At 53.5% G+C, this 13,808-nt stretch overlaps 2 protein-coding genes across 2 annotated transcripts in view; both read left to right on the forward strand.

The window, feature by feature from the left end:
- The window catches only part of LOC127038386 (IgGFc-binding protein-like), an 85,640-nt gene extending 78,209 nt beyond the window's left edge, over nt 1–7,431 (forward strand). Inside the window, exons 35-42 of the mRNA XM_050930965.1 lie at nt 615–1,204; nt 1,717–2,290; nt 2,562–2,761; nt 3,166–3,268; nt 3,951–4,282; nt 5,070–5,643; nt 6,735–7,333; nt 7,426–7,431. Of these exons, the coding sequence (XP_050786922.1) occupies nt 615–1,204; nt 1,717–2,290; nt 2,562–2,761; nt 3,166–3,268; nt 3,951–4,282; nt 5,070–5,643; nt 6,735–7,333; nt 7,426–7,431 (2,978 nt within the window). The remainder of the gene's footprint in view (nt 1–614; nt 1,205–1,716; nt 2,291–2,561; nt 2,762–3,165; nt 3,269–3,950; nt 4,283–5,069; nt 5,644–6,734; nt 7,334–7,425) is intronic.
- Nucleotides 7,432–7,538: 107 nt separating this feature from the next.
- The window catches only part of LOC127038387 (IgGFc-binding protein-like), a 38,091-nt gene continuing 31,821 nt past the window's right edge, over nt 7,539–13,808 (forward strand). The window contains 7 exon segments of the mRNA XM_050930966.1: nt 7,539–7,546; nt 8,533–9,098; nt 10,016–10,611; nt 11,118–11,691; nt 11,962–12,161; nt 12,566–12,668; nt 13,351–13,682. Of these exon segments, the coding sequence (XP_050786923.1) occupies nt 7,539–7,546; nt 8,533–9,098; nt 10,016–10,611; nt 11,118–11,691; nt 11,962–12,161; nt 12,566–12,668; nt 13,351–13,682 (2,379 nt within the window).

Here is a 13,808-nt window from a genome sequence, read left to right on the forward strand (position 1 = left end):
AGAGTCACAGGGGAAGCCAATGGCAGAACCCAGCTATCCTGACTCCCAGTCCTCCATCACTAAACAATACACAGCAGCCCACTCCAGAATTTGGGACTCAATTTGAAACGCGACCCCTTGTCTGCAGCTGTAACCACTAGACCAAACGTCCCTCCAAGAGTCAGAAAGAAAACCCCAGAGTCCTGGCTCCCAGCCCTTCTGTGGCTAAGCTGCTAGATCCTAATCCCTTCCCAGAGCTGGCAATGCACTGAGGAAACCTGATTGCAAGACCTCCAGCTCTGATTGGCTAGATCCCTTTGGCTGCTCACAGAAAGGACTGGAGCTCATCAGTCCTGAGTTCCAGTCTCCCCTGCTTTTAACCACTAGATGCCACTTTCCCTCCCCAAAGCCCATGATAGAGCCCAGCAGTCCTGGCTCCCAGCCCTCCCCACTCTAACCTAGTAGACCCCACTTCCCACCCTGAACCATGACTAGAAGCAGGAGTTTAGGCTCCCAATTCCCCCGAACAACACTATCTTGTAAGTGATACCTGCACCTTTTCTTCTGGTTGTACCTTAATTTAAGAAGCTTTCTCTCACCCCCATCTGTATGTTCCCTCTTATCTTCTCCTGCAGGCACCACCTGCCCCAGTAACTCCCACTACGAGCTCTGTGGGAATGGCTGCCCTGCCACCTGCCACAGCCTCTCGGCGCCGGACGGCTGCAACGCCCCCTGTTCTGAAGGGTGTTTCTGCAATGCCGGGTTCCTCCTGAGCGGAGACCGGTGCGTCCCCGTTGCGCAGTGCGGCTGTGTGCACCAGGGCAGGTACTACAGGAAGGGAGAGGTGTTCTACACCAAGGCTTCCTGCCGGGAGAAGTGCCAGTGCAAAGACAATGGGGGGGTGCAGTGTTGGGAGACCTCGTGTGCAGCGAATGAGCAGTGCAAAGTGGTGGATGGCGTCCGGAAATGCCACCCTGTCGTATCGGCAACGTGTTCTGCTGCCGGGGACCCCCACTACCTCTCCTTCGATGGAGTCGCCTTCGATTTCCAAGGCACCTGCACCTACATCCTGGCCAAGACCTGCGCTGATGCCGGGAACCTGACGTCCTTCTCCGTGAAGGTGGAGAACAAGCCCTGGGGCAACGGCAAGGTGTCTGTCACCAAGCTGGTGTCTGTGGAGGTCTACGGGCTCACGCTCACCCTGCTGCAGAACAGGAAGGGGCTCGTCATGGTAAGTCCTGCTCAAGATGATCCCGAGGGGCTGAACCCTGCAAAGGGGCAGCCCCACCGACGTGCCAATCCAAGGGGCACTTGTCTCCTGGGTCACTCATTAGGAGCATGTAGGCAGGAGGGGTCAAATACCCAGGATCTGATCCTGACCTTATTGGCACCAGTGCCAATCCACAGGCGTCCCGCTGAAGAAAGCAGAATCGCTCTGGGTTTTCTATGGGACAAGTGAGATCGGAATCCAGCCCTCAGCTCATTGTGCTCAGTGGGTGATTGCAGAGTAAGCCCAGGGAACTGAGATCAGAATCGGGCCCTGATGCCATTGCACTGAACGAGGTGACCCTGGATTTGCCTTGGGCTCAGTGAGAGCAGAAATGGCCATAACTTAATTGAGTTCAGTGGAGTCACTACAGATTTGCCCAGGTGTCACTGAAACCTTGTCTTGTGCCCATGGGCCACCCCTACAGCATCCACTCCCGCGGCTCACAGGGAATGCTCTGTCTCTTCCAGGTGGACGGGGTGTCTCACAACCTCCCTGTGGTCGTGGCCGATGGGCAGCTCCAAGCATATCAGCACGGCGGGAACGTGCTGGTGCAAACGGACTTTGGCCTCACCGTCAGCTACGACCTGCTTTACCACGCCAGAGTCACCGTCCCAGGGAACTACCAGGGCCAGACATGCGGCCTGTGTGGGAACTACAACGGGCGTCGGGACGATGAGTTCCTGCTCCCCGATGGCAGGGCGGCCCCTAATGTGGCAGCGTTCGGTTCCGCCTGGAAAGTCCCAATCCCGGGAGCGGCCTGTGAGGACGGATGCGCCGGGAACAGCTGCCCGGTCTGCAAGGAGAGAAAGAGGGACTTCTTCAAACAGCGCAAGTACTGTGGTCTGCTCACGGCCCCAGATGGCCCTTTTGCTGCATGCCACAGCACGGTCAGCCCCACTGTGTATTTCAACAACTGCCTGTATGATCTGTGCCTGGGCAACGGAGATTCCCAGGTCCTGTGCCAGAGCATCTACAGCTACGTGACAGCCTGCCAAGAGGCCCGGGTCACCATCCAGCCCTGGAGGAGCGCCTCCTTCTGCCGTAAGTGCCATGATGCTAGTGTAGCACAAGGGCCTGTCCCAGTCACTCCGCCTCCCTTGGGGGGGCGGGGACAGCAATTCTAGGTATCTCATACCAGGCCTCTGGGCTTCTTCAGAGACTCCTTTGGGTGGGAACCAACAACTTCATTGTTCCGTTATAAAGGAGACCTGCTCCTCTCGTCCCAGTTAGATTCTCCTCTCCTTCATGTCTGTCCCTCTAAGCTGTGGGGTGAGATCCCTCCAGCCATCAATTACTTCTCTCTCTGCTTTAGCTCTGCGCTGCCCGGACAACGGTCACTACGAGCTGTGCGCCGACCTCTGTACCACTACATGTGCCAGGATCACCGACGCCAGGAAGTGCCCAGACACCTGCGCCGAAGGCTGCCAGTGCGACGATGGCTTCCTCTTCGACGGCCAGGGCTGCGTGCCTCTGCAGAGCTGTGGGTGCTTCAACATGGGGCTATATTACAAGGTACCGCCCCCTGCTGGGGTATTAACTCTTATTCGTTCGCTTCCTCCACGCCCTGCTCTCATCGGCCATGTTGGATCAGACCGTTGTCTCTTACCAATGGCAATGGATGAATCTCTGTAGAAAGGCAAAAGGCACTAATGGCGCAAGGCTGGTTCCATGACCCATGTGTCTGGAAGGGCAGTGGAGTCTAGTGGTTAGAGCAGGGAGCTGGGAGTCACGACTCCTCTGGTCTCTCCCCAGCTCTGGGAAGGCAGTGGTGCCGAGTGGAGTAGAGCAGGCGTGGGCTGGGAGATAAGATGCTCCATTCTAGTTCCAGATATGGCCTCCACGTAACTGAACATCTCTGCACTGAAAAACTACATTTCCCCAGGCTACATTGTGTTATTTTCTCTTTTGTCAAACAGCCTAATGAGATGGTTCTGACCAACAAGTGCCAGCAAAACTGCACCTGCACTCCTGCCCAAGGGATGACCTGTGAAGCTCACAGCTGCTCCAGTGATGAAACCTGTCAGATTAGAGATGGAGTCATGCAATGCATCAACATAGGTGAAAGAGAGTGCAAAAGTTAAACAAGAGGAGAGGTGAACGTAGAGACAGAGTCACTAGAGCAGACTCAATGGAGTCAGAACAGTTGAGGAGCGGGCACAGAGTAGAGTTTCCATCCTTAGATCTAGGAAGAGAGTGGAGTCTAGTGGTTAGAGCACGGGTCTGTGATCCAGAACACCTGGGTTCTATTCACTGCTCTACCCCTGCTCCTCCCAGGTTACATAGTAGGTTCTCTGGGTTGGAGCTGATGGGCTGGGAGGCAGGATATGTCAAATCAAGTCATTGATTCTCTCCTGGGCTTTGGACAAGGCGCGTCACCGTCAAGAGGTAAAGAAAAGTATCCTCCAGGCCTGCCACTTTGGTCAAATGTTGAGGTCCTTACACTAGCTACTTAATCTCACTCGGGCAGAGCTTCTACGGAAGCCGAAGAAATTTCTTCTTCATCATCCAGTGAGCCGAGATATGTGGACTTGGTCTCTGGCCTGTAGGAAATTGTCTCTCATTGACTCCTCTCTGGATGGCCCATCTTCCGAATGGCTTTGGTGGGTCAGCGGGTTCTGGTGGGTAACTGGGCCTGTGCTGAACTGAGCTCCCCTGCCCCCTAGCCCTCACTCATGGACTGCTGGGATTTGTCTCCTTTCAGATCCCTGCAAAGACCTGACATGTCGGGCCAAGGAGACGTGCAAGATCGAGAACGGCCGTGCAATGTGTGTTCCCAACTTCATTGGAACCTGCTGGGGCTGGGGGGACCCGCACTATCACACTTTCGACGGGCTGAGCTTCAACTTCCAGGGCACCTGCACCTACACCTTGGCCAAGTACTGCGGGACCGACCCCACCCTGGTGCCCTTCACCATCGATGAGAAGAACGACAACAGGGGTGGCAACCAGGCTGTCTCCTACGTGCGCCTGACCAACATCTCCGTCTACGGGTACAACATCTCCATCCACAAGAGGGAAGTTGGGAAAATCAGAGTGAGTAAAAAGTGCAAAAATGATCAGAAAGGTTACATTTAGAATAAAAATATCTCCCTATCTCTACTCCCATGCCCATATACATCTATCTATCTATCTATCTATCTTTCCTTCTCCATACATATGCATCAATCCCAAGACCAATCTGCCTATCCATCTGTCAGGATACACATCTATCCCTCCCTGTGTTTGTCCCCACACACATCTCTCTTTCTCTCCATCCACCCCATACACATCAATCCGTTTCTCAATCTATCACCAGACACATCTGCATTTTCTCCATCTATCCATCCACCCATCCCCATAGATATCTATCTATTTATCTAATCTGTCTCTCTCTCTTTGGTTTTGTACTGCCGCCCATCACCATAGTATCCAACCATCCTCTACATAACATATTTTGGCAAGAGTAAAGTCCCTGCTCAAATCCATGGCGCTTCTGTCTTTTCTTCTCTTTTGGGGGTAGAGAAATCGCTGCTTGATGTAGGATTTTGTGGTGAATTAGGCGAGTTTCAATCTGTGAGTATCATTGTCGTTATGGTGGAGAACCTTTATTAAAGGGGAGGGTCTTCCAGCTTTTCCTAAGGTTGCTGAGACTTTGGATTGATCTAATCTGCACTGGGAATTCATTCCACAGCCAGATCCCTGGACAAAGAACATTTTATCCCTGAGGACTCAAGTGCTTAATTCTGGGCTTTCTAATCTTTATTGTCCCAGAGAAGCAGAACTCTTGTAATAGGTGAGATGAAAAGAGAAATAACCATTGGTGTTTTCCTCCTATCTCTAGATCAATGACGTGACCACCAGCTTGCCAGTGATCCTTGAAGACGGTAAAATCAAGCTCTACCAGAGCGGTCTCAATGCTATCCTGCAGACAGACTTTGGTCTGCAGGTGTCGTATGACTGGAATTGGCACCTGATCATCACCCTCCCCAGCAGCTATTATGGGGCCATGGGCGGCCTATGTGGGAACTTCAACCAAAACCGTGGAGATGACATGACATCACCCAATGGTACCAGAGTCTCCTCCATTGTGGAATGGGCCAGGAGCTGGAAAGTCAAAGACCAGGACCCCTTCTGTTGGGATGTTTGCAAAGGGAATTGCCCAACGTGTGATGAGAGCAAGCAGATGATCTATAGGGGCGACGAATACTGTGGTTTGATCAGCAAAGCACCAGGAGGGCCCTTCAGAGAGTGTCACTCCAAAGTGAACCCTGAGGACATTTTTGACAGCTGCATCTATGATGTGTGTCTGAACGGAGGAGCCAAGAACATCCTGTGCCAGGCGCTGGAGGCCTACGCAGCCATCTGCAAGAAACAGGGCATCACTGTCTATGACTGGAGGACGCCATCCGGCTGTGGTGAGCTCTGTGCTTTGGTTTCTTTATTGACAAAAGCAGCAGTTAGACGAGACTTACTCAGCTGCTTGGGGAGATGGCCAGTGGGCTGAGCATCAGGACGGACATCAGGCCTCTGTACTGCACCTTGGCAACCAGACGCCATGGAGATATGGGCCTGGGGAATCCCTATAATAGACTAGCTAGATTGAGAGTGGATGGACACATGGCTTTCCTAGATTAGATTAGAAAAAGAGAGAGACTCAATATATTGTTAAGAGGATGGATTAGATGCATTGGGAAATTAAATAGATTCAATTGAGGATAAGTGAATAAAATGGATAGAGAGAGAAAGAGCTTTAATGGATGGGTAGATGGATTAGGTGCATGGAGAGATAAAGTCAATTAGAGGTAAAGACTGGTAGATTAGATGCTGAGATGGGTGGATAATTAAATGGATTAGGTTATAGATTAGACAGCTATAGATACTCCTGGATATACACATCAATTAGATGGAGGCAATGAAAATTTAATTACAATCTAAAGTAAAGAAAATCTCACTTCCTCACTTCAAATAAGGGGTGGTCAACATTGTGTAAGAGGGATGTAACTGATGATCGGAAGAGAGGGATGGCTTTGGTGGGTGGACTGGATGGAAGAGAGGGATGAATCAGAAAGCGATGGAAAGATGAGACCCATCTGAAATACTACCTGGAAATATAGGTGCACACGCCAGTAGGATCTCCTTAGCCTTTCCACTTCCAGGGTGCCTGTGCTGAGACCTAGGCCATCTGGCGTGGGTGGGGCTTCCAGAGGAGGCCTTGACAAGTGAGGGCTAGTCTGCTCTGCATACACTTTGCAGATCTTCTTTGATTTTCTATAAGAAGAGAGCATTTCCCTGCTCTCCCAGCTAGCAAACACCCTTCCCTAACTGGGTTGTTCCCCGTGCTGTGCTCCAGAAGTGGCCTTAGTGTGGCTGCTTGTACATCGGGCCTGTGATATAGAGGACGCTGATTGCACATTAGAGTTTGTCTCTGTCTCTTGCTGCATCTAAGCAGGTGTTTGTAGTTCATTTCCTGTGTTGTTAAATCCCCCCCTCTTTGACTCCCTCCCAGTCCCAATCTGCCCTGAGAACAGCCACTACGAGGCCTGTGGGAACGCCTGCCCAGCCAGCTGCTCCGACCAAATTGCCAACTCCTCCTGCCAGGAGCCCTGCGTGGAGACCTGCCAGTGTGACAACGGTTACGTCCTGAGTGCCGGCCAGTGTGTCTCCGTGGGGAGCTGTGGCTGTGACTACAATGGCCGCTACTACAAACCCAGTGAGGAGTTCTGGGCCGATGAGAACTGCCACTCTCGGTGCAGGTGTGACCCCAGCCTCAACCTGGTGGTTTGCCAGGAGACCAGCTGCAAGGCTAGCGAGAGATGTGCCGTGATCAACGGGGTCCGTGACTGCCACCCAATTAGCTACTCCACCTGCACGGCGTCCGGGGACCCTCACTACACCACCTTTGATGGGAAAAAGTACGATTTCATGGGCACCTGCATCTACCAGTTGGCTGGGGTCTGCTCCGAGGACCCCACGCTCACCCCGTTCAACGTCAAGGTGGAGAATAACAACCGTGGCAGCAAGGCCGTGTCCTACACCAAAGCGGTGACCTTGGAGGTGTACGGCAGAAACATCACTGTCAGCCAGCAATATCCCCGCAAGATCAAGGTAGGGACGGAGAGCCACAGGACTACTCAGGGAGCTGTGAGCAGGAACTCTTCCTGTTTACACATTGCCCCTGATTTCTCTCCCCCTTGCAGAAATGAGACCTGCGTCCATTGTACACTGAGCTGGCGGTGGGTGTAGGGGGAGTAACTAAGTGCCCCTTTGTGAATATGGACAGCAGGATTTTCTCCTCCCGATAAGTGCCGTTATGCCAGTGTAACTGCTGTGCATTCAGTAGCCTCACTCGTTTAGCTGGGGATCGGGTCCGAGTCCCTCCCCAGGGAATCGAATAATTCACACCAGCTGGGAATCTGGCCCATTGACTCCAAAGGAATCAACAGCCCTAAAAGCTTCCTCCACCAAAGTACTTGACCCTGACTTCTGTTGCACAAAGGCTTTTTCCAGGTATCTGACAGCAGAGAGTTGGAGTCAATTGTATTTACACTGCCCAAGGGATGTGAGAGAGTCTTAGGGCTGCTCACAAATCAACCACTAATATGGCACAACAGAACTGTGGTAGCTGCAGCACTGTAGTGCTTCAGTGAAGATGCTCCCAATGCCAGTGGCAGGAGTTCTCCCATTGATGTAGGCAAGCCACCCCCACAAGAGGCAGTAGCTAGGTTGACAGGAGAATTCTCTCGTTGAGCTAGCAATGTCTACACCAGGAGTTAGGTCAGTTTAACTGCATCAGTCAGAGGGGTGGAGTTTCCACAGCCCGGAGCGATAGTGATACTGACTTAATTTACTAGTGCAGACAGGCCTTAGTGTAACTGGCAATTCAGACCATCCCAACCAGATGTACACAATCTTTGTGAACATGTCTTGCAAAGCTACTCTCATTGCTAGGCCCCACTCCCCAATTAGAGCTGGGGATAGACCTCAGGAGTCTTGGCTCCCAGCCCCCGTGCTCCAACCACTGCTGTCCCAGAGTTGAGGATAGGACCCAGAAATCCTGATTCCCATCCCCCACTACTCTAAGCCTCCAGACCCCACTCCTCTCACAGAACTGAGGCTAGAACCCAGGAGTCCTGGCTCCCAGCCTCCCCTGCTCTAAGATGTTAGGTCCCACCCCCTTCTTTCCCTTTCCCTCCCTTCCGCTCCTCTCTCCGAGCCAGGGACAGAATCCAGGAGTCCTGGGTCCCCACCTTCTGCCTGCAGTATTCATTCAAAATTAACCCTGGGCCCTGCCGTGTCTGTTCCAGGTGGACGGTGTATTTGTGGTCCCTGCCTTTCTATCATGAGGACAAGCTACAGGCTTATGTCAGTGGAGCCCAAGTCCGCATCAAGACCGCCTTCGCTCTGACGGTGACCTTCGACGGGAGCAGCCTGGTCCGGGTCACTGTGCCCAGCACCTACGCCAACGCCCTCTGCGGACTGTGTGGTGACAACAACCAAACTGCCAGTGACGACCTGACCATGAGGAATGGGAGCCGTGCGGCGAACGCCGTCCAGTTCGCTGAGAGCTGGAAGGTGGGGGAGGTCCCTGGATGCTTGCCCAGTTGCACCAAGGACTGCCCAGTCTGCAGTGAGGCTCAGAGACAACCCTATAAGGGAGAGCGGTACTGTGGGGTCATCACTAGAGGGAACGGGCCATTCCGAGAGTGCCATGAGGTCATCGACCCAGCTCCCTTCTTCGACGACTGCGTCTTTGATACCTGCCAGTACAAGGGTCACCGGGATGCTCTCTGCAGCGCGATCAGCGCCTACGTGACGGCCTGCCAGGCCAAGGGCATCCAGATAAGGCAGTGGAGGTCAACCTCATTCTGCAGTAAGTGTCACCTCTAGAATCTACTTTAAGGACTGGCTAGTCTGCCTTTGCTGCACCCTCTGCAGGGGGCTCAGAACGGCTCTGCTGTGTGTCTCTGGCCTTATACACCTATCATCTTGCAGCAGTGTAGCCAACCATGAAGATCACCTACTGAGCTTTGCTTCAACTTCATGCTGTAGCAATGTAATTCCGTCCCCTTGCTGGCACCTGCCTCCCAGGGGTTGGAAATACTTTGCAAACACTAGTCGTCCTTCCCATCAGGGTCAGGAAAACGGACACAGAAAGAACTAAAGCAGGTTTCTCAGAGTCACAGGGGAAGCCAATGGCAGAACCCAGCTATCCTGACTCCCAGTCCTCCATCACTAAACAATACACAGCAGCCCACTCCAGAATTTGGGACTCAATTTGAAACGCGACCCCTTGTCTGCAGCTGTAACCACTAGACCAAACGTCCCTCCAAGAGTCAGAAAGAAAACCCCAGAGTCCTGGCTCCCAGCCCTTCTGTGGCTAAGCTGCTAGATCCTAATCCCTTCCCAGAGCTGGCAATGCACTGAGGAAACCTGATTGCAAGACCTCCAGCTCTGATTGGCTAGATCCCTTTGGCTGCTCACAGAAAGGACTGGAGCTCATCAGTCCTGAGTTCCAGTCTCCCCTGCTTTTAACCACTAGATGCCACTTTCACACCCCAGAGCCAATGATAGAGCCCAGCAGTCCTGGCTCCCAGCCCTCCCCACTCTAACCTAGTAGACCCCACTTCCCACCCTGAACCATGACTAGAAGCAGGAGTTTAGGCTCCCAATTCCCCCGAACAACACTATCTTGTAAGTGATACCTGCACCTTTTCTTCTGGTTGTACCTTAATTTAAGAAGCTTTCTCTCACCCCCATCTGTATGTTCCCTCTTATCTTCTCCTGCAGGCACCACCTGCCCCAGTAACTCCCACTACGAGCTCTGTGGGAATGGCTGCCCTGCCACCTGCCACAGCCTCTCGGCGCCGGACGGCTGCAACGCCCCCTGTTCTGAAGGGTGTTTCTGCAATGCCGGGTTCCTCCTGAGCGGAGACCGGTGCGTCCCCGTTGCGCAGTGCGGCTGTGTGCACCAGGGCAGGTACTACAGGAAGGGAGAGGTGTTCTACACCAAGGCTTCCTGCCGGGAGAAGTGCCAGTGCAAAGACAATGGGGGGGTGCAGTGTTGGGAGACCTCGTGTGCAGCGAATGAGCAGTGCAAAGTGGTGGATGGCGTCCGGAAATGCCACCCTGTCGTATCGGCAACGTGTTCTGCTGCCGGGGACCCCCACTACCTCTCCTTCGATGGAGTCGCCTTCGATTTCCAAGGCACCTGCACCTACATCCTGGCCAAGACCTGCGCTGATGCCGGGAACCTGACGTCCTTCTCCGTGAAGGTGGAGAACAAGCCCTGGGGCAACGGCAAGGTGTCTGTCACCAAGCTGGTGTCTGTGGAGGTCTACGGGCTCACGCTCACCCTGCTGCAGAACAGGAAGGGGCTCGTCATGGTAAGTCCTGCTCAAGATGATCCCGAGGGGCTGAACCCTGCAAAGGGGCAGCCCCACCGACGTGCCAATCCAAGGGGCACTTGTCTCCTGGGTCACTCATTAGGAGCATGTAGGCAGGAGGGGTCAAATACCCAGGATCTGATCCTGACCTTATTGGCACCAGTGCCAATCCACAGGCGTCCCGCTGAAGAAAGCAGAATCGCTCTGGGTTTTCTATGGGACAAGTGAGATCGGAATCCAGCCCTCAGCTCATTGTGCTCAGTGGGTGATTGCAGAGTAAGCCCAGGGAACTGAGATCAGAATCGGGCCCTGATGCCATTGCACTGAACGAGGTGACCCTGGATTTGCCTTGGGCTCAGTGAGAGCAGAAATGGCCATAACTTAATTGAGTTCAGTGGAGTCACTACAGATTTGCCCAGGTGTCACTGAAACCTTGTCTTGTGCCCATGGGCCACCCCTACAGCATCCACTCCCGCGGCTCACAGGGAATGCTCTGTCTCTTCCAGGTGGACGGGGTGTCTCACAACCTCCCTGTGGTCGTGGCCGATGGGCAGCTCCAAGCATATCAGCACGGCGGGAACGTGCTGGTGCAAACGGACTTTGGCCTCACCGTCAGCTACGACCTGCTTTACCACGCCAGAGTCACCGTCCCAGGGAACTACCAGGGCCAGACATGCGGCCTGTGTGGGAACTACAACGGGCGTCGGGACGATGAGTTCCTGCTCCCCGATGGCAGGGCGGCCCCTAATGTGGCAGCGTTCGGTTCCGCCTGGAAAGTCCCAATCCCGGGAGCGGCCTGTGAGGACGGATGCGCCGGGAACAGCTGCCCGGTCTGCAAGGAGAGAAAGAGGGACTTCTTCAAACAGCGCAAGTACTGTGGTCTGCTCACGGCCCCAGATGGCCCTTTTGCTGCATGCCACAGCACGGTCAGCCCCACTGTGTATTTCAACAACTGCCTGTATGATCTGTGCCTGGGCAACGGAGATTCCCAGGTCCTGTGCCAGAGCATCTACAGCTACGTGACAGCCTGCCAAGAGGCCCGGGTCACCATCCAGCCCTGGAGGAGCGCCTCCTTCTGCCGTAAGTGCCATGATGCTAGTGTAGCACAAGGGCCTGTCCCAGTCACTCCGCCTCCCTTGGGGGGGCGGGGACAGCAATTCTAGGTATCTCATACCAGGCCTCTGGGCTTCTTCAGAGACTCCTTTGGGTGGGAACCAACAACTTCTTGTTCCGTTATAAAGGAGACCTGCTCCTCTCGTCCCAGTTAGATTCTCCTCTCCTTCATGTCTGTCCCTCTAAGCTGTGGGGTGAGATCCCTCCAGCCATCAATTACTTCTCTCTCTGCTTTAGCTCTGCGCTGCCCGGACAACGGTCACTACGAGCTGTGCGCCGACCTCTGTACCACTACATGTGCCAGGATCACCGACGCCAGGAAGTGCCCAGACACCTGCGCCGAAGGCTGCCAGTGCGACGATGGCTTCCTCTTCGACGGCCAGGGCTGCGTGCCTCTGCAGAGCTGTGGGTGCTTCAACATGGGGCTATATTACAAGGTACCGCCCCCTGCTGGGGTATTAACTCTTATTCGTTCGCTTCCTCCACGCCCTGCTCTCATCGGCCATGTTGGATCAGACCGTTGTCTCTTACCAATGGCAATGGATGAATCTCTGTAGAAAGGCAAAAGGCACTAATGGCGCAAGGCTGGTTCCATGACCCATGTGTCTGGAAGGGCAGTGGAGTCTAGTGGTTAGAGCAGGGAGCTGGGAGTCACGACTCCTCTGGTCTCTCCCCAGCTCTGGGAAGGCAGTGGTGCCGAGTGGAGTAGAGCAGGCGTGGGCTGGGAGATAAGATGCTCCATTCTAGTTCCAGATATGGCCTCCACGTAACTGAACATCTCTGCACTGAAAAACTACATTTCCCCAGGCTACATTGTGTTATTTTCTCTTTTGTCAAACAGCCTAATGAGATGGTTCTGACCAACAAGTGCCAGCAAAACTGCACCTGCACTCCTGCCCAAGGGATGACCTGTGAAGCTCACAGCTGCTCCAGTGATGAAACCTGTCAGATTAGAGATGGAGTCATGCAATGCATCAACATAGGTGAAAGAGAGTGCAAAAGTTAAACAAGAGGAGAGGTGAACGTAGAGACAGAGTCACTAGAGCAGACTCAATGGAGTCAGAACAGTTGAGGAGCGGGCACAGAGTAGAGTTTCCATCCTTAGATCTAGGAAGAGAGTGGAGTCTAGTGGTTAGAGCAGGGGTCTGTGATCCAGAACACCTGGGTTCTATTCACTGCTCTACCCCTGCTCCTCCCAGGTTACATAGTAGGTTCTCTGGGTTGGAGCTGATGGGCTGGGAGGCAGGATATGTCAAATCAAGTCATTGATTCTCTCCTGGGCTTTGGACAAGGCGCGTCACCGTCAAGAGGTAAAGAAAAGTATCCTCCAGGCCTGCCACTTTGGTCAAATGTTGAGGTCCTTACACTAGCTACTTAATCTCACTCGGGCAGAGCTTCTACGGAAGCCGAAGAAATTTCTTCTTCATCATCCAGTGAGCCGAGATATGTGGACTTGGTCTCTGGCCTGTAGGAAATTGTCTCTCATTGACTCCTCTCTGGATGGCCCATCTTCCGAATGGCTTTGGTGGGTCAGCGGGTTCTGGTGGGTAACTGGGCCTGTGCTGAACTGAGCTCCCCTGCCCCCTAGCCCTCACTCATGGACTGCTGGGATTTGTCTCCTTTCAGATCCCTGCAAGGACCTGACATGTCGGGCCAAGGAGACGTGCAAGATCGAGAACGGCCGTGCAATGTGTGTTCCCAACTTCATTGGAACCTGCTGGGGCTGGGGGGACCCGCACTATCACACTTTCGACGGGCTGAGCTTCAACTTCCAGGGCACCTGCACCTACACCTTGGCCAAGTACTGCGGGACCGACCCCACCCTGGTGCCCTTCACCATCGATGAGAAGAACGACAACAGGGGTGGCAACCAGGCTGTCTCCTACGTGCGCCTGACCAACATCTCCGTCTACGGGTACAACATCTCCATCCACAAGAGGGAAGTTGGGAAAATCAGAGTGAGTAAAAAGTGCAAAAATGATCAGAAAGGTTACATTTAGAATAAAAATATCTCCCTATCTCTACTCCCATGCCCATATACATCTATCTATCTATCTATCTATCTTTCCTTCTCCATACATATG

This window comes from Gopherus flavomarginatus, chromosome 20 (assembly GCF_025201925.1).
Source record: "Gopherus flavomarginatus isolate rGopFla2 chromosome 20, rGopFla2.mat.asm, whole genome shotgun sequence".
In the NCBI taxonomy this organism is placed as follows: Eukaryota; Metazoa; Chordata; order Testudines; family Testudinidae; genus Gopherus; species Gopherus flavomarginatus.